We start from the raw sequence: 26,845 nt of genomic DNA on the forward strand, positions 1-26,845 counted from the left end.
TTGAAGCTTGGTACAATGGACAGTAACATAAGAACATATCCCATTGCTAAGGAATTCAGTGGTGGCGTTAACCCCAGTTACGGCTGTTGTCATACTATTCGCCCAAGATAGTGAGACCTGGGGTATTTCTCTTTCAGAGTAGGCCACTGAACAAAGAAGTGATCTGAAAGGTGGTAAAGAATCTTTCCAGACAGAGATAAGTTTTCCACACGGCAGACGCTCTCAACATACACAATGGTCACTCTCTTCAGTCCCAGCAGCCTCAGGAGAAGAGCAGATACGCAGATGGGGACACACGTTCCTGGACCATTGCACAGCACCTAAGCATATTGTACAGAAAAGAGAGATTTAAAAATATACATTTATACACACACACAAACACACTCACATACAGTCCCATTATGTGCAAAGATAATCAAACAGGACAATGAAAATAAGAGTGTGAAACTAAGACAGATTAGATTTTAAACAAAATTAATCATTGTAAAGGGGGGGGGTTCATTTCTGTTGTTGTCTCCTTTGCTATCAACATTTGAGCTGCAAGTTCCTTGAAGCAGGGACCTATAATTGACTTGTATCATTCTGTAAAGCACAATGTACCCTGATGAATGTATGTAACTGGTATATCCTCAGTTATACCACTGGTCAGATTGTGATGACAGCATCATTTCAAGGTCACAGCAGAAATCCTACCCAGCCCTACAATCCAAAATCCTACCGATGCCAGGAACATAACCTGAGATCTTTTACATGCAAATCATATGTTCTGCCTCTGAGCTATGAACTCTCTATAACACCATTTATTTTTGATTATTATGCAGGGGAGCCTGACTGCCCGCAGGCCCTGCAAAAGTATATTTTATCACAAAGGAGCACCATCTTATATGACCGTATATCTTATATATGTATATAATTACATACCTTGTATTTATGACAGTTCTATCTATTGATGATATTACAGGGCTGGATTTTATCTATGATAGGAATTGTTTTTAAATTATTTTATGCACTTTTAATAATAAATAAATAAATATTCCCCCCCTTCCAAGGAAACCATGAATACTAAGGAGGAGGGGCATGCTGGCCGAAGGATCACAGGAAGACAGGAATGAGAATTCACAGAAGTAGGGAGCAGGGAGAAGAAAACAAGGTATCTCGTATTTTCCCCCTATGAAGATTCACAAGTAGGCAACCATTTTTGTATATCTAAAACATACCTTCAGTTTCTGATTTTTTTCCAGTTTACACTGTTTCAAATGCACAAATATTGCAGGAGCCTTCTCCCAATACATCTGGTTAATAGACACTGTGTATTCATACAGTTATGCCCTGACCTGGATGGCCCAGCTAGCCTGATTTCGTCAGATCTCAGAAGCTAAGCAGGGTCAGCCCTGGTTAGAATTTGGATGGGAGACCACCAAGGAAGTCCAGGGTTGCTATACAGAGGAAGGCACTGGCAAACCACCTCTGTGGGTCTCTTGCCTTGAAAACTCCATAAGGGGTCGCCACGAGTCGGGTGCTACTTGACGGCACTTTACACACACACATTCATACAGTTACACGGTTTCAGCGTTCCTAGCAAGGTAAGGCCAAGTTATTAACACCGCCAGTAAACTAAGCCTTTATGGAATGGCTACACTAAGGACATATGACTATTACTTGCCCAGCTAAGCTAGAGCCACAATAGCAGCAGATAAGGGTTCGCTGAAGAGGGGAAAGTAGGACGGCAATCGGTGGTGTGGAAAAGCAGTTCTGTATGCATGTACTCTATAGGGACTTTTGATTGAGTGCCCTCCGACACCTATCATTGCACACTTACATGATCATGGTGTTTTGCAAATATGTGACATAGGAACTCCCCTCCCACCCCCATAGCTCTTCTGGACTCTGTGCATATAGAATTTAGTGTCTGTGGTCTTTATTGCTTCCCTGATCCCTTTTGGCTTTGCTGCACCATCCTTCTGCAGTGACACGTACATAATACAGGGTCAGAGGTTGCTGCCTTATTGGACCTTCAGAAAAAGGCTGTTACAGGCACTTACTGGCAGGCTATATAAATGCAAAGCAGTACAGAATAATTGTAGGATACATTTTGCCTAGCTGTCCTCCCAAACACAAAGTGCTCATGCAATTCAGAAATAAAACTTTAACAGAACAATTAAGGCACTTACAACAGCCCTCCCCATGGCATTGCTGTTGACATGTGTTTCATCAAGAAGGCATCCATCAATAATAATTAATTTCCACAGGTAACCAGATTTTAGTAACACAACTTTTTATTAACTCAGCCCAACTATAGAACTCAACTCGAAGGACAGTATAACGTGTCGGACTTTAGGATGTCTGCACTGCTAACATGGTGTGAGAATTAAGGTGCAGCCTTGATTTATAATTTCCATGCTTTTGAGAGCATGAGTGAGCCTTAACTTTTCTCTTAAACCAAAGGTTTTCTTGATTTTATAATTTGTTACAAGCGGTCAAAAAAATCTCCCTTCTTAATCAGGTGGTGTACAAAAAGCTTAAATAAGAACATATGCCTAAACATTAACCCAGCAAGCTACAGATCCTGACGAAATTATCAGGCAAAAACAAAGAAAAGGATGAAGTGCTGTGGGACTATCCAAGTTTTCTGTGGGGAGAAGAGGAATTGAAAATGTGGTCAACATGAGTCATCCATGAATTTATTATAATTGGACTTCAGAGAACTATTTTCATAAGCCACGATGGGGATGAACAGCTAATAAGAAAAAGAAACTGTGGCAGCCTGCTTTGAAAAGACAAACATATTTATGCTCCCTTTGATTTAATTTACAACTGAAATAAGTGGGAACTGGGTCTTCCCATTTAAGGCAGAGAAATGTCTTAAATCCTGTCACAGTAATTTAAGCCCAGTTTTCCCCCCTACGTTTCTTATTCACTGCTCTAGTCCAAGAGAGAATTAGATTGTGCATTTGTAGAACTCAAGATGTCAATTGCTGCAATTCTACAAACACTTTCCTGGGAGTAATCCCCACTGAATAACGGGACTTACAACTGAGTAGATTTGCTTTGGACTGCTCCCTGTAACTCTTGCCATATTATAGTTTTACCTGGGTCTTACACTGTCTATCATGCCAGTTACCACAGAACAAGTTTCCATGTGGTTAAACAACAGTTTGGACCATCCTTATTTCTGCTCTAGGTATCAGTAAATGCCCCCCCCCCCCAGCCAAGCCCAAGTAGGAACCTCCATGTTCAAAGATAGTAAAGCTCTGAATACCAGTTTTGGGGATGGAAGCAACAGTAGAGGCCTTGGCTTCAGGGCCCAGCCCGTAGGGCTTCCAGGAGCATCTGGCTGACCACTGTGGCTCTCTAATACAACTAGTTTCTGACTATACTGTAGGTTACCTCTGTGGCACAATGGCCTCAACGCTTCGTCCATATTCTTCTGTTCCACTGCCATTGCAGGGGTTCCGCCCATCTTCTACCTTCACGGAATAGAACTACACCTTTCAAAGATAAAGAGGCTGCTGCCATTGTTGAGAAAAAGTAAACAGGAGCCTTGTGGCACCTTGTGTGTGCAAAGTGCTGTCAAGCTGCAAACGGCTTGTGGTGACCCCAGCAAGGGGCTTTCAAGCCAACCAGCAGAGTTGAGGAGCCATGAAGCACAGTGAAATCCATGCCATGAAATGCCATCGCCAAATAACCCTTCCTGTAATGTTTTGTTCAAGCTATCTGGTGTCCTGACAAGGTGCATTTCTTTAGCTGCCGCTGCCAGAGAAATAGAATTACCCTTTATAATGGCATAGTGATAAAAGTTATGCTAAACCAGACGTTAGAGAGGGGGTCTCATTTGTTCTGTACAACGTGTAGTTCCATACACTGAGATGACCATTTTTTTAAAAAATCCACAGAATAATTTATTGCATACAGTAGCTTAAAACACAAACACGACCTTCTCAGAAAGCAAGGGAAAAACAGATCTGGATGATGCATATTCATCTGTGCCAGCCAGATTGGACTGAGATGGCAGAAGCCATTTTTTCCAAGCATGGCCCATCCTGCACTTTGACACTTTGCAGATGAAAGCTCCTTCAGTCTATTGAATGTGCCAGTGTATTCAAATGACGTTTAGTAGTTCCAGTGCAGAAACCAGAACTCTCAGCCTTAAAGGGACTAAATGTCAGCCAAATTGGTTAAAGGAGGTGGGAGGGGGAGCGTAGTAAAGCAGAGGACCAATTTTAGGATATTTGATGAGACAATTAAACGCCTCTGTATGCACTGGAGATCTCTACAAATGCCCAACCCAGAAGAAAGAAAAAGAAGAAAACGTTCCCACATTTTAGTGCAAATACTTATTTTAAACCTGCTACCATTTTACTGAAGGAGGCTTTCAAAACTTTACCAGAGTTCAAAATTACCCTAGACTCTGTGACCCTAACACTGGTAGAGTAACTCACGCTATTTCTACGTTGTCTGCCAAGGCCTCTTTTATAGCCAAAGAATAGGCTGGAAGTTGGCAGTGCTTCACAAAAGCACCTAACAAACAGCTTTGTATTTCCAATAAATGCAAGAACAGTATAAAACACAGTACAGTCACAAGGGACTTTTCTACCCTTCAGGCTCAGCGGTATAGCAGCTAGAGGGTTTTGATAACAGCTGATTCAAATCCCTGCTTGGTCACATTGGGTGAAGTCCTGCCATTAGTGCACACACGGATGATTATATATTAATTATGGATGGACTAACTGTTGCAGTCAGAGATGAGGAAGCACATGTTGGAAGGGCGTGGGTGAGCAGGTGGCCAGAGGCCAGTCAAAATTCCCCAGGAAACTTAACGTACCACTACTTGTTTTAAGTTTCAACACAAGTCAAAGCAGCAAGAACAGTACTGTTGTTGGAGGTGTTTTCAAACAAACAGCCTCAGTATAACAACACATTATGAGAAATACTGAACTGAGTTACTTGTGAAGCTGTTTGCCCTTCTCCTGGGATCCGGTCTCGGTGGGTCCGCCGACGGGTCGCCCTGGAGGAGCTTCCTCAGCCTCAGACCATTCGGCAGGTAAGTCAGAGCTGTCCTCGCCTGCCGTGTCAGCCAGTGTGCCTTACTTGCAGCCTTCCTCTCTGCTGCTGTCTGCTCGCTGCCGACAACTCCTCCCTGGCCTCAGCTTCCTCCTCCCTTTTCTACCTCCCCCGCCTGGGATTCTCCACCCCTTCCACCTTCCCTGAACTTACAAGGGGGCCTCCTGGTTTCCGGCTCTGCCCCTCTTTCTTCCGGCCGGTAGCCGGGTTGGGCGGCCCGTCTGGTGTTGGCCCGGGCCCGTCCTTCTGCGGGGGGTCCGGCCCGAGGGCTGCCTACCCCCCAGGACTCCTTCCCCCGGGGTTCTTCGGGGCTGCCTCGCCTTGGCTCCCCCCTCCCTCGTAAGGGAAACAGGACGCTGTAGCCGTCGGCGTCAGTGCGCTGGCCCGCTGGGTCACTGCCCCGCCCCGGGTCGCTCCTGGCTTCACCTCCCCGCCTTGGCATGCCGGCTGGGAGAGCCCTTTGGGGAGGGTTGTCGGGGCTCCCGTCACCCGCCTCCTCCCCCTGGGCCCGGCGCCACGGCGAGGCTCTGGCCTCGCTCCTGCCACGGCGCCCGTTCCCTGGGCTCGGAGGTGAGTGGGGTCAGTTTGGCCCAGTTTATCTGGCCCAGTTTGCTAAACTCAGTCTGAGAAATTATCGTAAGAACTAACCCAAAGTAACTACAATCATCCCCTAACACAAATAGGAACAGAGGCTAGAGAATGCACCCCCAAGAGTTTTCAGTCTGTTTCCTCTTAAGAGAAATGGCTGCAAAGCCTTCAAAGAACAAATGACCAATCTTATAGATTCCAAATGATCCTTAGGGCACACAGGAAAAAAGTTAACTAAGAGAAAGATAAGCCCAATTGAGTCAACCATGCAAAGTGCATCAGACAATTAGGGGGTTTCAATTAGGAAGGAAAGAAAATATAAACATAGCTAGTGCAGCCTTGCAATTTATATAACAAAGTCGAAGGCTTCAGGCAAGAAAGTGAAAGTGCAGGCTCTTGAGCTACTGAAAACTTGAGTGCTGGACTCAGCAAGAGTGTTTTGTGTGTGTCTGTTAAAGGACCAGACTTGTACTGCAAATGGCTTGCAAAGGATGCATGCTGGATCACCCCTTGGCTGCCCAGTGGTAATCAATACATGCCCGATGCCAGAGGTAATTTGCAAATCTGCTCTGAACCCTTCATGATTTCCAAGACTAATCATCTTGAAGATTTTAGTCTTGACTTCTCTGGAGTACCAGAACCGTCCACAGGTGGGAGAGGGATGGCAGATTAATGGAAACATTGTGCAAGCAGTATATCCAGATTAAACAGTGGGCCTCCTCAGCATACTGTGTTTTCAGCAACATATTGGCGTAGTTCAAATGTTCTATTTTTAAAGTGTGGCTGCTGCCAATATTTGTACTTGCATGGTGAGGGTAGCCACCAAACCCCAGGACTTTAATATAAAAAGATGGACATATTTTGTTTTGTGTTTAAAATGTACAGTGCCTTTGAGAAATGCTAACTAGTTTCAGCCATCCAAAAGGGAAAAATATTATTCAAAACAGATATGATCCACTAAGTAGTTTGCCGGGAAACATGCTAACGTTTTTTAAAAAATGAACTGGTTTGCCTGAATGGTCTCAAAGGTTACATGAATGTTCTAATTGACTTAGATGAACTGGTCCTTCTGTCCACTCTGAAAAGAGGCAGCTCTCCAGGGATTCAGGCCAAGATATTTCCCAGCTCTGCTACTCCAACTCCTTTAAACTGCAGACTGGACCTGTGTTGTTTATGGGCTTGAGCACTGTGTTATGGCCCCTCAAAAACATATGTCAAAGTAAAAATAAATAAAGCAGGTGTGCTAAAGAAGTAGGGGATTTCAGATCAAGAAATCAAGTTCCTGGAAAACATCTGCAAGTGTAAGCCTGACTCCTCCAGCTCAATATAAACACTTTTCTAGTTATCCAAACTCTGGAACAAAATTATAAATGGCAGTTGAAATGGGCTACATAGCCATACATATTCTGTCAGTCCTCAATGGTTAACATTGCTTGTTTTCACTACTGTTCATGAAAGGTGCCCTGAAGTTATGCCAATGGGAGCTTTCTATGATTGCTTTATAAATAAAAAAGGAGCCACACATGCCATGCTAAAGCAACAATGGGTGATGCTAGCAGCCAATGTAAAATATTCTACTTAAGTATCAAACTCACTTTTTAGTGGAAATATTTATGAATAAACAAAATTCCAGATTACATAAATACAGATATTGAATTCTAGCCAAAAAAAAAAAACACTGTTCTGGCACCAGCAAGGCTACATTTGGAATATGATGTTTATCCATTCATGTCATCAGCAGCAGGAGAGCTAAGAGTGTGCATAGTAGAGAAGGACCAGAAGGATCCGGGCATCCCTACGGCTTAAATACTTAAAGGACTTCCTGCACTCTGTTACGAAGGGAACTGGGCTTCGCACGGACCACAACGGGACCAGGCTGTCCTCAACAGGAGCCTTGGCCCAGCCCCCGGGTTGCCTTGTACGGGTCAGCAAGCCTGACACTAGAAAAACTCACTGTTTGAAAGCAACGTGCAGCACAATCCCAGGTACAGTCACTCAGAAGGAAGTTCCACCGAACTCAACAGGAAAATACTCCCAAGTAAGCATGCACAGGCTTGCAGCCTTAAGCGTATTCGCTAATTACTCTTAATTACCTTAGAACTACGTATGCATATGTGAAGATACAACAAATATCTTCATAAAAAACATTGCTCACATAAAATTTAATGCTCATTTGTCGTCCAGATTAAACTGAAAAAAGGCTTTAATTTGCAGGCTGCTGTTTTTGCAAAATGTACACACGGGGAGCTCGGGGATGGAGCCCCTCCTCCTCTAGTATATTAGTAGTGTGATTGCTGCTCCCTGGCCACACAGTTTCCATGCCAGTTATGCTGCTGCTGATTGGTCAGTTGTGTTGCAATGTGGCAGGCCAATCACTTGAAGCTCAGGCCCTTCTGTATCGTACCTCACAGTATCCAGCAGTCTCCACCTCCTCTAGATCCCCATAACAGCTACTCTTGGCAAACGCATGTCTCGAGCCTCATGCAGGGTGAAGCCATGGCAGGGAAAGAAAGCATCCCGCAGAGCCTTATGGGCATCTGCTCTGCGCAATGCTCCACGAACACACAGGGTGTAAGACTGTGCCTCTATGGCCACAGAAAAACAGCCAAAACTCCTGGACCCTCTGACAAATTCCGCAGCCAAAAAAAGTTCTGACATCTCAGATATTTTTCCAAAGCAAACATGAGGGGAAGGGAGGGGAAGTACAATCACTATTACTGAAGAAAAAAGGACATTCAGATCTCTCTTTATGCTATCGGATACAATTACTTAGAAATCATATCATAGCTCCCTCCCCCAAAAGAGGTCACTTCATAAAACAAGTTAAAACTGCACATTCCAGTGCCATTAGAAGGTAATGACCTGAAACCATAACACAGAAACTAACAAACTGCTGTAAGCAACAGGGCAAATTTATTCCTGATGTGAAAGGTGGAAGGAAAAAATAATTCCTAGTTGTTAACATAGTCAGAAATTCATTTCTAATTCAGCAATGGCTTCCTTCACCAAGGTTATCATTCCTGAAATTATATGTGTAGTACAAGATATTGAGGGTGATGATTTCACCTTGGGCACTGGAAACTGCATGCTCTGCCAGCTAGGATGGCTGGAGTCTGATGGTGGACAATGCTGCCAAATCACAGCAGATTTGTGGGGCCCCATAGGGTTTACAAGGCAACAGATGAACAGAGTTGGTTTGCCATTGCCTGCCTCTGTGTAGCAACCCTGGTTTCCCATCCAAGTACTAACCAGGGTGGACCATGCTTAGCTTCACAGATCTGACAAGATTGGGCCAGCCTAGACCATTCAGGTTGGGGGGGCGGAGTTTAGCAGACCCTAATTGTTCATTGCAAAGGGGTCTTAGTCTGTTCTAATGAAAACTTTTTTATGAGACCAGTGGCACCTTAAAGATTAACAACGTTTATTTCAATATAAGTTTTTGGGTGGCACAGCTCACTTCCTCAGATATGTAAATCAGAGACGCCGGTAGGATCTTCACTTCGCATATCTGATCTTCACTTTGCATACCTGAAAAACTGAGTTCTGACCCATGAAAACTCATATTGAAACAATGTTGCCAGTTTTTAAGGTGCCCACTAGATGTTTGCCCAATTGTTCAGTCAGAATCTGTTGTAAAGTTGCAGAGGATTTTTGGAGTACTCTCCATTCTCAGTTGCCTGCTTGCCCTTCTGACCTTTGGCTTTGATATACCTCATCTACCTGTACCCATGTTTCAGTACACCTATAAGAAACAACAGATGAGAAAAAAGAATGCCAACTTTCTCTACCACTTCAGGAAGAATCAAACCTGCTTACAATCACCTTCCCTTCTCCTCTCCACAACAGACTCCCTGTGAGGGAGGTGGGGCTGAGAAAGCTCTAAGAGACCTGTGACTAGCCCAAGGTTACACAGCTGGCTTCATGTGGAGGAGTGGGGAAACCAACCTGGTTCACCAGATTAGCATCTGCCACCCATGTGGGGGAGTGGGGGATCAAACCCAGTTCTCCAGATTAGAGTCCACCCTCCAAACCACTGCTCTTAACCACTACACCATGCCCAAGACAGTGCTGTGTTTGAACGGTACACATAAGATATTTGCTCTCCAAAAGAAAAACAAAAGTTAGACAGGAACTCTAATATTAAAGAACATTATGTCAGCCCAGTTACTAAGAAAAACAAAGGCAAACCACTTATCAGCTTTCTTCTAATGAGAAAATTGTATATTTTTTAGATCATTAATAGCTTATCACAGTTATCTCCAGGTGAAAAGCCTAGAGATCTTGTTGATAGAATCCCAGTGGAGGACACTGAAATGCTATCCAGGCTTTAAAAAAGTTTATTCTTCCAAAAGAAAAAGAAATCTCATGATGTAAAGGAACAATAACTTCTTATCCATTTTAGCAAGCTAGTGCTGTGAACTTAAGACATTTTGAGAATTGGAGAGAGAATGGAAAATCTTAGCTAAGTGAAATAAAGATCGCCTTTCATATAGTTCCACCGAGTGAGTGTTTCTATAACAAATGTAGCTGTTTGTTATAGTGAATTTAACAAGTTCTCGAATCTGGCATCCTATAGCGCTTACTCATCTCCAAGGTTTAAAGTGTGTGTGTTGGGGGGGGGAGGTGCAATCCTTCCATTTTAGGGTGCCTAATCTGGCACCCTTATGTGTGAAGCACTGAGCTTCATCCCTGAACACTGCTTTGCATTCTGTCTCATGTGAGATGGCGGCCTTTGGCCTATCGAGCTGTAAACAAGTAAGAGATTCAGCTACATTCCTCTTTCACACATAACAGGCTGGAAAACAGAGTGTCTTTGGAGCAGCCACTAGAATAAAGCAGAAAGGTTTTTCTTGGGTTTTATTACTTAAAGCAGCAGCAGTGTTTTTACAAGGTCCCCATGAAGAACAAAAACTAACATTTCCTTGCATGCAGAAAAACAGCATAGAGAAGGCGATGATGAACCTTTCCCTTTGCTTCCGTGTCATGCTAGGTTTTTTTTTTAAATAAAAGGCGTCCCAATGCACACTTTACAACATGGAAGCATTTAACAATAACTCTCCAGTTCAAACATCACCTAAGCTGTGAACATATAGGTCATATGCAAACAAATGGTATGGGGCTGGTTCAGAGTATTTTGCTGTCCTTCTAACTGGCTCTGTGTGCTGGATGTAAATTTTGAGCGCCCTTCTTACATCCAGAGCGTGCCATTCTTTTTCTTTATTACATGTCGGTTTAGGACAGAACAAGGGTAAGCATAGTTTTTTACTTCTGTGAAAGGTTGTATTAACCTTAGGGCTAAAGGTCAGATTGGGGTGTAAAACTACTTTGTCTGTATGGAAAATACAAAGCCCCCTTATTGATGGACAGTGCTCCCAACTCCGAAATCCTGTGAGCTGATGTAACTGCCACCAAAAACAAGGTCTTAATTTGTAACATTTTTAGAGGAACTTCCATGAGGGGCTCACTGTGGCTATCACTGCCACCTGTCTGCGCAAAGTAGACAATTTCAAATGCTGGTGCACTCCTTACTGTAGAAAGGCTAGGATGTGAGCTACCCCTGGAGATAGAGGATCTACGAACTTCCTCCAGCACTACCTAACAAACGCCTTCCAGGAAGTATTATATATCCTTCTTGTGGAAGGTCTGTGAGAGTCAATAATGGTATTTACTACATCTGAAGTGTAACCTTGATCTATAAGCCTCTGCCTCTCAAAAGCCAGGCGGTCAGCTTGAAGCAGCCTGAATTCGGGTGTGTCAGAGGACCTGATGGACTAAGTCCTGAGAAAGAGGAAGTGGCCACAGTTTAATGATCAAAAGCTCTGTCAATGCAGGATACCAAGGTCTTCGGGGCCAATCCGGCACCACTCAGATGACTAGTGCCACTTCCTTGTGTACCTTTCTAACGATTCCTGGGAGAAGAGGCAAGGGAGGGAAGGCATATAGAAGACTTCTTGGCCATGGAGACAGTAGGGCATCTATCCCCTCTGCTCTCTGGTGCTGGTATCTCATGTAAAATCTCGTGAGCTGGTGAATGGTGCCGGACGCAAAAAGATCCGCCATCAGCGTCCCAAAGTGATTGCAGATTTGCTGGAATACTGTCTCAGACAATGACCACTCGCCTTTCTCGACCAACTGGCGGCTCTGACAGTCTGCCTGATCATTGAGCATGTCTTGAATGTGCTCTGCTTTGAGAAACTTGAGATGCCGTTCCGCCCAAAACAGGTTGGGTTCCACCTCCTGATGTAGTCTGGAAGATCTGGACCCTCCCTGTTTGTTGATATGTGCCTTTGTGGAAATGTTGTTTGTGCGCACAAGCACATGGCACCCCTTCAGTCTGGTCTGAAAATGGATTCAGCCTTCCAGACAGCTCTGATCTCCAAGACGTTTATGTGCAAGGTCTTCTCCTGTTGGGAACAGATCCCTTGTTCTATCTGATCCAATAACGTGGCTCCCCAGCCTTCCAGGCTCACATCTGTAAATACATGGCTCGGATCCTCGTGGATGAATTCCAGCCCCATGTTAATATTTTGAGTCCTGACCCACCAACGGGGACTCCTTTTCACCTTTGGCATAATTGACAGAGAAGGCTATGACAAACCTTTCCCTTTGCTTCCCTGTCATGCTAGTAATGCTGAGGAGAGCCGTAAACTGACTCTTAGGAACTTGCTGGTTGCTGCGAAGCTGAGGCTTGGAGCACTTGTAGGTGGTCTATGAGCACCCTCCCCACCAAATCATACAGCTTGCCATGGGTCACTGGTTTACTCCCCTCTTGTTCCCAAACAGGGTACGTTACCAACTGCTGTCTGAACTAGATCTGGGCCGCCTTGGCAGCAGAGCATTCCCTCGTTGCCACCTTGGGCTGATCGGGATGCTCTGAAGGCCGCGCTGACTTTTGCTGCCAATTTCGCAACTTTTTTTGAGGCGCATCAGTTTTCTTTTTAGGCACAGTTAAAGCATCTCCACTATCCTTCTCCATGGGGCCGCGTCAGGGGCTGCTGGAGGGCTCGATCTCATCAGCTTTTGCTACTGTAAGCTGCCCATTGTTGTGATCCCCATCAGACAAAAAGCCGTTGTCTCAGGTTTTAATGACGTCCGCCATCTTGGATTCCTTCAGAAAAAATTAAGAGGGGAACAGTCTAGAAGAAAGTGTAAAGAAATAACAAGAAGCTAAGATATTCAGAGAAGAATATCTTAATAAGCCTTCGTAAGGATGAAACAAAATAGAGAAGAAAGAACTACTCTTAAGTAGAATCGCTGTGCAGAGCTGCTAGTCAGGCTTGCACTCGCTGGTGAGGCAGGAAGAGAAACTGAGGGGACAATTCCCACCTAGCAACAGGAAGCGGAAATTCCTTCCTGCCTCCCTGGGCAGGCAGCGAGAATCACCCAAGCTTTCTCAAGATGCCCTTTCCTCAGGGGGAGAAGGAATAGATCTTAGATCGCTGAGTTGGTACAGTATTACAATTCCTAGAGTCAGTTCATAAATTCAGTTCAGTTCCCAGAACTTCTTATAGAGTCAGACTCTGCTGCTTAGCTATCAGGGAAGTTGGAGATCATGCAATCTCTCTTCCCCACAGAAACACAGAAGTATGGAGATTTCTCCTCAAATCTTTCTATCAGTTTTCTCACTACAGATATACCCCACTTTTGTGGCAGTAATCTCTAAACAACACCCTGTATTTGGAATATCTTCTTTTCCCTTCCAGCGACCTGAGAAAGGGTCCCTTTGCTCCCAATCTCTTCCTGTCATTCCACAGGATTTGTTTTACACCAGCTTAGGCAAATCTGAACCCTCAGGTTCCTGGAGTCAAACACAGCTACTGAACACACCGGTTACCAAAATCAAAATACAATTCCTTTCTTCAGAACAGAGAGAGTTCCTTAGCTCTGAGCTTCTCTCAAAGATTAACTCTTTGTTCGTCACAACTGCTCATGCCGGAACAGCACAAATTTGACTGCAGTGAATAGTGCCAGTTGGAACCACCCATAGATATAAAACATTATATTAGACAGATTCATGGAAGATAAGTCCATCAATGGCTACTAGCCATGATAACTAAAGGGAACCGCTACATTCAGAGGCAGTGAACCTCTGAATACCTGTGCTGGAGGCAATATCAGGGGAAGACCTTGGCCTCCATGCCCTGTTTCTTGGCCCTCCAGGGAAACTGGTTGACTACTATGTGAAAAATGATGTTGGATTGGATGGACCACCAGGTTGATCCAGCAGGGTTCTTCTTCTGTTCCTGTATGTTTTCCTCCACAGGATAAATAGCAGCTTTGAGGACCAGTGTGGGTGTAGTGATTAGCATATTGGACCAGGCTCAGGTGCAAATTCTGACTTGTGAGGAATCTTACTGGGTGACCTTGGGCCAGTCATTCTCCCTTAGACTAACACCTCCCAGGTTTGTTGGGAGGATAAAACAGAGGGGAAGAACCACAAATGAGCTCTTTGGAAAGGCGGGGGTGGGATGGATAAAAATGCACTAAATGGATGAATGAACAAACACAGAAAATGGTATCAGGTCACCCATCCCGTGCCTAAAATATGCTTTTAAACATTTGCACACACAAAAAGGGAACTCTGATCCTAGATGTCCAACTATCTCATCTGGTTTGGCTCTCACTCTGGTTCTAGAACTGGCTATTTACAAGCCTTTCATCTGACTACATGAGGAGGGTCAGAATTAATTCCTCGGGGTAAAGCATCAAAGCTTTAAGCTCTCTGTTTGCCTTTTAGGCCATAGACGGTTGAGAGGAGGCAGGCCAAAATACATTTTGGGGGGGAAAGTAACATTGGAGTACTCATTTGTCAGACTGCTGTAGACACTCGCTGGCACAAGGGAAGGGATGACACAATGCTATGCGTTCACACCTCTGCATGACAACCCACACAGATGCTGAATTTCAGGGCGGACTGTGGTGCAATGTGGGAACATGTCCCATTGCATTAGGTGGGCTAAGTATTCTTGTTGTCTGCTATTCCTACGGGATGAAAGTGAGGCAGCCCTCACTGGGTTTGCTTGATATGGCATTTCTTAAGCTCCCCTGTAGTGACAGGGGCTGGGGGAGGGAGGAGAAACAATGAGAAAAATTTGCATGATCAGTGACTTTTAACACAAGTGACTTTTTCAAAGCATTCCTCAATCCTACTACTTCCTGTTAAAATTACAGTAGAGACAAACAAACAAAACCACCCACGCTGAGTTTCTCCACACATTCCAGTGGAGCAGCTATGTAATTTGGGCCTGATTTGATGCTTTGCTCTGTGGCTCCTATTTTTAACACTTAGAGACAAGAGTCCCATGGGAGATCTCTGATAAGTGCTGTCAATTTGGATCCAACTTTTTGTCATTCCTCCCCCCTCCCCCTCCCCACAGAGGCTTGTTAGCCTACTGAGGCTGGCAGCCAGCCAAGAATGTGGCACTCTGTCCCTTCAGTAAACACTCTCCCACCCAAAAGGCAGTTAAACATATCCAGTTGTTGAGGCTGTTTTGGGGGCTCACGACAAAACATATCAACTCTGATAAAGGTCTGAGCAGTATATTAGCCAACTTGCATGATAAAGGTTCAAAAACAAACAACAAAGTAAACATTTCGGGGGGTGGGGGGAATGATGAAGCTCTTCTATTCAACTGGCATACCATTTTTTCTCCCATGAATCCTTATAATAAGGAACTGAAACATATTACTTCAGTTTTTCAGAAGAGAATGGTTGATTGACAAAGGGTTCCCCTTTCAAACTGTTCATGTAAAGTAAATTAGTAATACAGATAGAGTATCCCTTATCTAGACATCCCAAAGCCGGACTGATCCAAAAACCAGACCCTTCGAGCCGGCATGCAGTCAGATCTGTCCTGCCTGCTTTCAATGTTTCCTCTCACCTAAAAAAAATAAAATACAGTGTACACTGCATCGTAGGTGGAGACTGAAAGCCTGCCATTGTTAGTTTGTTTGTTGTTGCTCTTGTTTAACAGCTGATACAGGTATTCTGGTGAGATAGTTACACCTTTGCTTTCTGATGTTTCAATGTACACAAAATTATTAAAAATATTGTTTAAAATTTACACATATCCTGAATATAATTCTGTGTATATAAAACATAAACGAAATTGGGTCCCAACCCCAAGACATCTAATTATGTATATGAAAAAATTCCAAAATATTCCAATATACGGAAAGATCCGAAATATGGACCATTTCTGGTCCCAAGCAGTCCAGATAAGGGATACTCATCCTGTGTGTAAATTACTTATGTAAACATGATTTTTTAAGGTCACCTTGGGATCCTAAGGGGAAGAACACTAAATGCAAGAAAGAGGAGACAACCGGGGTAGACACAACTTTGGCTTCTTAACCTTGAGAGTGGCATTTGAGCTTCAGGGTGCATTTCCTCTCAGGCCACTTCCACCTCAGAGGGAAGTCTGCCAGGCAGCCAAAAGAAAGTTGGAAAGGGGAAAATTGGTCTCTGAGGCTACGTGCCACATAGCACACCTTCTCCCTGCCCAAGTATTTAAACCCCCCCCCCCACTTGAGGCTGAAGGGAAGCAAGGCACCTGATCAGAGACTCTTGAGAATTCTCCAGTGGGAGAATTATATATCACTTGACCAAGTTCTCCACAACACACATCAGCCTCTCAAATCCCAAGGCCTGGCCAGCTTAGGACTCACACCTTCATACAGTTCTGATGTCAGAGATATTCCCTGGAAGCATGAGAGAATCGCAGTGTACATACTTGACATCAGCCAGATTCTGAGGTTGGGGAGGGTGAGGCTAAAGGTAGTTTAGTATTTTTCTGCATACATTGAGGGGCTGAAACACATTTTTTTCTGTATGCTCCCACTTAGCAAATAGAAGGAGTGATTTTTATGAAAGTCTTATGAAAGGTTTTGGAATCTGCACATACAACTGACTGGTTCATTACAGATTTTTATTATCAAGTGAAGTCTGTGTATGCATACAGAGTGCTATAAATAATCTATTCCTTGCACAGCTAGAACCTTATTTATTGATTAACAAAAGGCATTTTAAATCCCAAGAATGCATTTTTGCCCAGATAAACAATTTGTCACCCCCACAATCTATCTAGCTTTCACTTACGCAGTGCCTTTCAGAAATATCTTTGAGAGGTCACAGGGTGATCAGCCCACTGCAGACAAGTTAAAGCAAAATGATGGGATTTATTACTCATGAAAATATTTATATAGCACTTTTTAGTAGAAAGGCAAAAAGCTCAGTGGTAGAATACCGGATCTGCACACAGTACATCCCAGGTTTAACCCCAGCATTTACAATTAAAAGTATTCCATGAAACTGGAAGGAAAAAGAGCCCTGCCCAAGTCATTTAAAAGCCACTGCTAGTCACAGTGGACAGTACTGGCTAGACAGACCAATGACCCGTTTCTGCAGTCCTGTGCAGCTGACCCATCTGTGTGTTCACTCACCACACAGGGAGGTAGAGCAGGCAAGGAACTTGCCCTGCCCCCAATGGTTGCTGAGTGGTCTGCTGTCCTGTACAGTGGCATGTCTGAGGGCCAGGGGCGTGAGGCATGATCAGGAATGGTCCAAGTCAAATGCTGGTTTGTTTCTAGGTTCAGGTTCCAAGGAGCAGTACCAAAAGTATAATCCAAATGAGGGGTCAGGGTCCAGTCCAGGGTTAGAGTCACAATCTCAGAACCAGCCACAATTCACATTCAACACATAGTGGTAAAAAATTGTTCCCACAATGAAGCAGCCACAGAAGCCTGCTTAAATAGCCATGAAGTGGATCAGCTGCTGCGACTTACCCTGACTCAGCATCCTCTGCCTGGTGAAGCTCATTAGCATCATTACAGAAGAAGAAGAGTTGGTTTTTATATGCCAACTTTCTCTACCACTTAAGGCAGAATCAAACAGGCTTACAATCACCTTCCTTTCCCCTCCCCACAACAGACACCCTGTGAGGTAGGTGGGGCTGAGAGAGCTGTGACTAGCCCAAGGTCACCCAGCTGGCTTAGTGTGTAGGAGTGGGGAAACAAATCGAGTTCACCAGATTAGCCTCCACCACTCATGTGGAGGAGAGGGGAATCAAACCCGGTTCTCCAGATCAGACTCCACCACTCTAATCAGTCATCTGGGGTTGTTTATGCATGGGAGTTTTACCTGGGGCTTGATACTCGCTCATCCCACACTTTTCTGTTGTGAATGCTATGCATCAGCAAAATCACCAGCTCAAGTCCTGAAGCATGAGTCCCACCCCTTGAAAATGCTGCTTCATAATTGGCTGTAGTACTTACTGTGAGAAAAATGTCCAGTTTCCTCTCCCCCTCCATGGAAACCCAAGTGCCATGTTAAAAAGCATTTCACAAAAAGGAGCTCTTTTAAAGGAACGGAATGTGGGGGGGGGACCCAAGTGTCATTTTAAAACCATTTTTGGGTGACAAATCTACTCAGAAAAAACTCTGGCTGGGAGATGAAAAATCAGGAAGCATTTGAGTCCCTGCCCCTTGAAATTAGCTGTAGTGCTTACTGTAAAAAAGTCACACACACACCCAGCTCCCCTGTCCAGCGCTTTGGCTTATGCATGGACAGGACAATTTGACCCGAGCTGATCTCAGGAGAGATCGAAGAATCAGGATTTAACAGCAACAGGAAGACCATTGAGGGCTGTCTGCCAGGTCATCTCTGAGGGACGAAAAACTCATGCATAACTCCAAAGAACAACTGAGTCAGTCTGGGGACAAACCTGAGTCCAAGTGCCCATGCATAAAGCATCTGGGAGTGTCCTTTGCTGAGCTTGTAGTCTGGCACTTCTTCTCCAATCATGTAGCTGTGCCCTGAGTGTTCTGCACCTCTCCTTCAGTGGCTCTCGAGGGCTTTCTGGTGGCACCACCTGATGCTGCACTTCTGGCACAGATAAGTCCCCTGCACTAGGTGGCTGTAGACACAGGGAGGCCTCTTCTGCCTGTGGTTGCTCAGCCTGCTACAGCTGCTGTGTTCCACTGCCTTCCTCTGCTTTGAGGTCCTCTTCATCCGAGGAAGCCTGCACAGAGCAAACATGGAGGAGGTGCCCGCCTATACGCCCTCTCCTTGTGATCAGCAACTCGCAGGGAGAGGGTGTGCACATTGGCACTTTCTCTGTACATTTGCTCTATGCAGACAGCTCAGCAATTGTGTGGAGGAAGGCAAGGGACCACTTGATCCTGCCTGCTCTACCCCCACCATGTGATGAGTGAATGTACAGATGGGCCATCTACATAGGGGGTGTATCAGGAAGCTTCAGGTGTTCATGTGAAGGCCTTTGAATATTTATAGATACCATATCAGCAATCTTACAAACCCTCTGGAAAATAGGTATTAAACAGTGGAGACCCACATGGCCTTGCAGGGGGCATCTTATTTTCCCCTCTATCCCTTCTTCCACTATTTTCTTTCGCCCTCCTCCTGGCAGCCCCCATATCCTCTCCTCTTTCGCTGCTTCCTTCTCTCCTTCCCACTCACCAGCAAACTAGTTTTATCTGCCACCCCCATCTTCAGGTATATTTACTATTTACTATTATTTTAACCAATGGAGGCACAAAGCAGCTTATATTATTTTCTTCTCCATTTTATCCTCAGAACACCTCTGTGAGGTAGGTTAAGCTGGGAGTGTGTGACTGGCTCAGAGTCACTTAATGAGCTTCCACAGCAGAGAGGTGATTCGAAACTGGGTCTTCCAGATCCTAGTCTGAAACTCTAACAACTATACCACAAGGGCTTTTGTGAGATGGCTGGTGTTGAAAAGCCTGGGTGAGTCATTCAAGTTGTGTGGTGGCAAGTTGTCCGATGATTGCTGCCAGGCCTGGCCCCAATGAATCCTCCCTCAAAGGTCAAAACATCCCTGAAAATGGCCCTGCTCCTCTCCTGCCCTTTACTCACAGAAACTAAGGCTTGAAGGTTGGCAATACTGTTGTGGTTGCCTAGCAACAGCCACAGAGCTTAGGGCATTCATTTCTTAAAGATACAGGTTCTGCTTCTATTATTTAGGGCCTTTTAACCCCCCAATGTTATTTGTTAAAGATTTCAGATTTTTTTGCAAACCTGGGGCATTTTTCAGAAATGTTTGTAGAAAAATCTGTCTTGTCTGTTCATGGCTCCAGTCTCTAGATTTAAGTATCCACAGATTTGGCCATGTTGAGAATTAGATACCTTCACAGAGTATGGGTCTGCAAGACTTGCAGTGGGGGCAGGGGGAGATCCCATCTCTCCCCTACACACTTGCTCGCTGGGCCCACCAGGACTACTGCTGCTCTCAGGCTCTATCACAGGAGCAGCTGGGCCAACTGTAGCTCCTGAGCACTGCCAGCATGGCTCCAGGGCTTCACTGCAGTTGCTACAGTTTCCAGGGAATGACATAGCTGCTGCTGGGCCAGGGGTGGCTCCCGGGCTGCTAAAACAAAGCAATGAGCGCACAGGAGATAGGTGCATTCTGTGCTTTTGCAGAGAATCATCTTTTATTTCAGATATTTCATAGGAAGATTTTCCCCCCGCAGTGTTCCCCAACATGTCCCAATTTTGCTATCAGGAAAAAAAAGGTGTTTTGTTTCCTGATTCCCTCCCCCTCAATGAACCTGTGAAGACTACTAGAGATCCAAGGACAGCTGTTGCACTTTCTAACTAAATAATGTGCTAGGAACAACATTGTTTTGCTTCCCATTAGCACATACAGTTTGCAGTTACAGGTTGATGGAATTTTGTTACCAACCTTAAAAAAACTCGCAAAGGAGATTTGAGTGCAAAGTGTGTGTGGTACTTGGGCAATGGCACAGTACCTCTTGGCTTCACAAGAAAAACTAAACAACCACGTACAAGTCAAACTCTCACTAGATGAGCAAACTTGGTCACCGCTGCTCTCAGAAAAATGCCACAACAATGTTCTCCAATAAACGAAGGATGGACTGATTTACAGTACTTTTCCATATCAGCTCCTTCAGCAACATTCCAGGCAGTTCTGTTTGATTTTCCAGATAATTTCCCTCATAATGGAAACTCAATACAACTGATGCTAATTAAACTAAACCACCAGCATAACACAAGATGTCCCAATGCTCTTCTCTCAGGAAGGCTGGTTATTTAAATTTAGATAAAAGGCTTTTTCCTTCCTCTTTAATGAAAAGAGAAAAATCAATAGGGAGGAGGGGAAATAGTGGCAGGCTCATAAATACCTCTCCTTTGTTTTGTCTACAGCCCCATCAGCAACTAGCCCAATGGTAAGGGAAGGAGAATGGTGGGCCATTTTATTGATTTAATATTGTTATTGTTGCTAGGATTTTAAATTGATAAGTGATTCGATTTGGTTTCTAACTGTTTTTATATCACATACCACTTCAAGAATCTTAAGCAAAACTAATATTTATTTTTATATGGCTTATATTTCAAAAAACATTGTTTTAAAAATTTAAAATTCATTCAGCAGCTGGAAAAAGGGAGGCAGAGTCACAGAATAATGAGTGCTACACCTGGATGGCCCTGGCTAGCCTGATCTTGTCAGATCTCAGAAGCTAAGCAGGGTTGGCCCTGGTTAGTATTTGGATGGGAGACCACCAAGGAATACCAGGGTTGCTGTGCAGAGGAACGCACTGGCAAACCACCTCTGTTAGTCTCTTGCCAGGAAAACCCCCAAAAAGGGTCGCCATAAGTCAGCTGCGACTTGATGGCACTTTACACACACACAATCCTAGCAGGGACATACAGCTTTTAGCCAAGTTTATTTGCGAGGATGAGGTTTGCAGCTTATTTCTTAGGCCTGGTTTAAACCCTTTGATGTTGATGGACAATAGATTCTGGATGGACAAAAAAGTTGTACTTCTTTACTCAATTAGTAACTAAATTGTGGAATCAACTGCCAGTAAAGGGAAGGAGATTCACAGATTCCAGGTCTAGCAACGGCTACCAATAAAGATGACTAATGGGAACCTCCACATTTAAAGGTAGTAAAACCCCTGAATTCCAGTGCTAGGACGCAGCACCAGGGTGAGAGCCCTGACCACAGCCTTGGCCTCTGTGCCCTGACTGCTGGCCCTCCTGGGCAACTGGTTGGCCACTGTGTGAGACAGGGTGCCGGACTAGATGGACCATTGGCCTGATCCAGCAGGGCTCCCCTCGTGATGTTAAGCAAGTTTTTTAAAAAAATGAAGTCACCTATTTGTATGGTTGGCATCACATTTAAACGGAGTCACAGGCAGTTCTTACACCCCCATTTTAAACATGATGCCAGTCAAATCAAAGTTTGCTCTTTAATATGCCTGATGTTACCTTTATACCAGAACACAAATGTTGATAATTGTTATGCTTAAGAGCTGGGGGACTTGGGCAAAAGAAAAAAGTCTCTGCAGGTAGAATCATAGAGTTGGAAGGGACCACCAGGGTCATCTAGTCCAACCCCCTGCACAATGCAGGAAATTCACAACTACCTCCCCACCACACACACCCAGTGACCCCTACTCCATGCCCAGTACTGGCTAACATACAAATGTTCCTTCTGTGTGTGCAATAATTGGTTCATAGCATATACATAAAAGTTCCAAAGACTTATTGCCTCCTAGTAGTTATTTTCATTTGAAAATGTGTGCCCCTCTTTCATTGTAAATCTGTGAACAGAAGTTGTTTTACATACCAAATCTGGCTTGAGTCTGAAGGTCAAAGGAAGAGAATAAAAGATGGAATGGATGGTTGTTAGCACTGAAGAGCTCCATGACTGACGGACCTCCCGACTTCTGGGAATGCGATTGAGGGTGAACTTGGAAAACAAGATGGACACAGCAGAATCAATACAGCTCAGGCTTCCAAGATGTGGCTACCTTTATTTGTTGCTACAACCACTCCCGTTTATACACATGGTTCAGATGCCAAAGAAGGTTACACCGGTCAGGCTTACTACTTTGGATGGCTTCAGACTGCATCTTACTGCTACAGTCCAAAAGAAGAAATTCTGCACATGCAGAAGCACTTTGAGCCCTCTGAGCTTCTCAGGAATTTTTCCTGAAGCAATACCCAGCACCAACCTGATTTTAAAACCTAGAAAAGCACACAAGAACTAAAGCCATGCAAACACAGCTTATGGCAGCATACATACACATCATAAATCAAACAATGTAAATAAGCATCAGTATTTTTTGTTCCTTTTTGAATAGCACCCCTCAGATGTACAGTTCACAGAATATGTAAACCACCAACAGCTAACGTAGCGCCCCACCTAGTGGACAAAAAGATGCATTGTTTGTCACAGAGTACAAAGGGTATTAATTCAGAGGACTTCAAATATAATAAGTGTGCTGCTGTAACTGTTGTTTGCAGGGCACCTCTGCCTTTTTAGCATCACTTGGCATTTCATCTGAATGGAGGGAGGTGTCCAGTGGGGTGCCACAGGGTTTGGTTCTGGGCCCGGTACTTTTCAATATTTTTATAAATTATCTGGATGAGGGGTGAGGAGGGACTACTCATTAAATTTGCAGATGACACCAAATTGGGAGGAGCAGCGAACTCACCTGAAGACAGAGGTAGAATTCAGTGAGATCTGAACACACTGGGAAAGTGGGCTGATGTGAACAAGATGCAATTCAACAAGGGTAAGTGCTGAATTCTACATCTGGGTAACAATAATGAGGGACATGCATACTGGATGGGGGGGATACACTTCTGGGTAGCAGTGTGTGTGAACAAGATCTTGGGGTACGAGCAGACCGTAAGTTAAATATGAGCAGCCAGTGTGACGCATTAATTGACACCCCCCTTTTTTTACAAATTTTTATAAAGGTGCACAAGATTTTAAAATTATACATATAATTTTTTAAAGTAAGAACTATAAGTGACCAGTACAGGTCTTTGAGTGACAGTTCTCTTATAAACTTAAATGACAACTCTGAAAAATGCTTTTCAAAAACATCCATTTCATGATGTTCAGATAACATTGTTTGTTCAACTGTGTGTGTGCATGTCTTCCACTGCCATACAGTACAGAATGGAAAAATTGTGTGGTCTCCAGTGGGAACTAAAGCTCCATCTTTGAAATTTTAGATGGAAGTGCGGCATGTATCTCTACATTCTCTGCGGAGTCACAACATTTAGCATTTGATAGGAATGAGATCAGACAGCTAACAAAAAAGCAACCTAAAATTCTAATCTGTGTTAAAAGTAAAGGACACTCAGTGAAGATAAGCATGGCCTGAAATACTGAACAGGGGGAAAAACTCCAAACCATGTATCAACAACAAAAATTAAAGCCTTCAGAAGCACATCCAAGTGAAACACAGCTTTCATTCTCTTGAGTTTTGGTTACATATAACTTATTAGGTACTTAAACAAAAACAGATGTATGTTAAAATCTGCATTTATAAAGATCCTATTGACTTAAACCCCACACTTCTATCTGATATTTTGCTACAAATACATGTAGAAAAAGATTAAAGAAATATTTCTTTGCCCACCCAACTTATCTTAGCTGTATCAATTAAGCTAAATTGGTTATATCCTAGCCAAAGTAATTAAAGTAGAGCTGCTGGCAAAGTTGCAATGAGGAAAGGCCCGAGACAAGATGCAGGCCCTTTATGCAGGGGAAAATTTGCCGCTCGTTAGATGCACAGTTTTCTAATCCAGAGTTTAAAAATCCTATTTATTGGGGCTTCTCCAAGAAGAAATAACTGCAAAACAGCGAAATATCTGAGTCCCTTCCTCCTGAAAATGCTACTTTATTGGATGTGCTGCAAATCACCAGAGAAGGATGTCTATGAGGAGTGGTCGGGGGGAGCCGGCTCCATTCCCCAGGATCTTTACCAATGGCCATTTACATAGGGGAAAATTTGCATGGGGTGGGGGGAGCTGGCTCCATTTCCCAAGATCTTAACGCTCCTGTTGAAAATCACCAGCAAGCCACATTCACTTTTTGTTTTGTTTTACTGTATTACTATAACAATATAGTTCTTAATATATCAATACTTACGTGATATATCACTAAAGTATTAATAAATTGTTATATCATTAAATCAGCACAGTAAACAAAAACAAAAAAACATGCTGTGGCATGGCCACCTACCTACAAAAATGGCTTCTCTTGGAGGACTTGGATAAGGGCAGGACAAGCGACAGTGGGAGGGGGAAAAGGAAACCTGAAGTTGTGACTATTCACGAAAACTGCTTCCATTAGCTTCGTGGAGGGACTGGGGCAAAATTAAAGATCGCGATAAAAGAGGTTTCTGGTGATGCAGGTCAAGTGTACGGTGGAAACGGGGTGACCCCTGAAGGAAGAAAAAATAATGAATAAGACCAAAAAAACCACGGGGCAGAGTTCTGTGTTTGTGTGTAATAGTCCAATATTAGAACTTCTTATGCAAGCACTTGTGTTTAGAATGTGGCATACCAATAGTAATGCCAGCACCAAAGCACAAAATGTGGCATTGTCTTGGTATCAAAGCAACACTGATCTAGTGCTACAGGTAAGCATACTGGTGCAGTTACCACTGGTAGATACATCCTCTTTTTTCCATTGCACCCAATGAACAGTGGATCTTTTTGATCTGATCTGCTAACATCTACAAGGAACTCAACCTGAGCTTCTGGAGGATTCTATTGGTGTCTACACCAGTATTTCTTAAACTACATTCAAAGGACCCTCAGAGGTTCTGGGCACAGTTTCTGGTGGCTTCAGAAGAAAAGGCTGGTGATTCCTCTGACACTTTGGCTGTGGACGGGAACCCCCTTTTGGTTTTCAAAGCATAAGACAATCAAACAGCCAGCCCATTGGAAAGCTTCAAAGAAACCCTCAGCTATGCGCCCATGCCTCTCCTTGGTCTCCATGGTGTGATTGGAACCTTAACCCTAGACAGTCTTGTTTGTAATTAAGTTGCATTGATTTCAGATTGATTAAACAGCGGCACAGCAGACCATTTTGCTCAGCACCCGGGACTGGTCCTCCACCCAAGCGAGTGAAACAAGTCCCCGAAGCAGTGGCAGCACAGCTGGGACTGGCAACATGGGAGAAAGAACAGAGCCTAGCTGATGCCTGTCATCACCTTCCAGGCCCCAGAAGCAGCTGGCCAGCTCCAATGGAAGCACCTGACAGTGCTACTAGGGCTTGGCTTACTCCCAGGCCAAGGACACTCCACATCTCTCACCCCCTGGCCCTTTTGTTTGCTGGCAAACCAACATTTTCACAGGCAGATGCTGTGAGGTATATCAATTTTTTTTTAGTGCCGGCAAGTCACAGCTGACTTACGTTGACCCTATACGGTATTCAAGGCAAAAGACTTTGGAGGTGGTTTGCCATTGCCTGCCTTGGCGGCACAACGTTGGTGTTCCTTGGGGGTTTCCCATCTAAAGACTTACCAGGGCTGACCCTGCTTACCTTATGAGATCTGATGAGATCAGGCTAGCCTGGGCCATCCAGGTCAGGGCTGGCACCAATTTAGAACCAAGTTATTAAATTGACAGCATCCCTTTAAAACTCTTCAATTATTTCTGTTATTCCGATGTATTTTTCCCTATGAGTACTGAAATAGGTCTGGGGGGCTGCAGGTACAAGGGGGAGAAATAGAGAAATGCTGGGCTTCATGACTTGGAAGTCACAAGCAGATACAAAAATTTGATAAATATATGGTGAAACATATAGAAATGGCAATACTGGAGAGCACAGCAATACTTTCAAAGGCAATTTACAGTATTATTTCAGAATCAAAATATAAATAAAACTATTACCAATATGGATAGGCAAACTTACCAAGGAATTGGGGGACGTCTCTGCTCTTTTTTGTTCAAATGAACGGATTTTGTCTTCACTCATCTTATCTGAATCAGCCAAAATGTAATGCCTAGGAGAATACGACTGGGAAAGACTACCAAGTAACCTCAGGATTTCTGTAGTGTGCCCTCCTGAAAAAAACAGAAGTTAGCTTTGAGGGAGATTTGCAAGCTAAGTCTCCTCAAGCTGCCTTAAAAGTGGGAAACCACATGGTGATATGAGTAGAATGCCAGACTAGGATCTGGGAAATTTAGCTCGAATCCCCACTCTGCCATGGATGTTCACTGGGTGACCATGGGCCAGTCACTCTTTTTCTCAGCCTAACATACCTCACAAGTTGTTGCTGTGAGGATACAATGGAAGCGAAGAAAATGATGTTGTAAACTCTGTGGGTCACAATTGTGTGTTAAAAGCAGTGTATAAATATCTAATATATACTGTATATATAG

General features: G+C 44.0%; 1 protein-coding gene across 1 annotated transcript; it reads right to left on the minus strand.

Moving 5' to 3' along the window:
• On the minus strand, nt 1-26,525 carry ALG14 (ALG14 UDP-N-acetylglucosaminyltransferase subunit). The gene is made up of 3 exons (XM_056845248.1): nt 26,376-26,525; nt 22,281-22,403; nt 1-320 (listed from the first exon to the last, which is right to left on the minus strand). The coding sequence occupies exons 1-3, from the start codon at nt 26,436-26,438 to the stop codon at nt 90-92; spliced, it is 417 nt and encodes a 138-aa protein (XP_056701226.1). The 5' UTR covers nt 26,439-26,525; the 3' UTR covers nt 1-89.
• Between the last annotated feature and the right edge of the window lie 320 nt (nt 26,526-26,845).

The sequence above is a fragment of the Euleptes europaea genome, chromosome 2 (assembly GCF_029931775.1).
Source record: "Euleptes europaea isolate rEulEur1 chromosome 2, rEulEur1.hap1, whole genome shotgun sequence".
NCBI lineage: Eukaryota > Metazoa > Chordata > Lepidosauria > Squamata > Sphaerodactylidae > Euleptes > Euleptes europaea.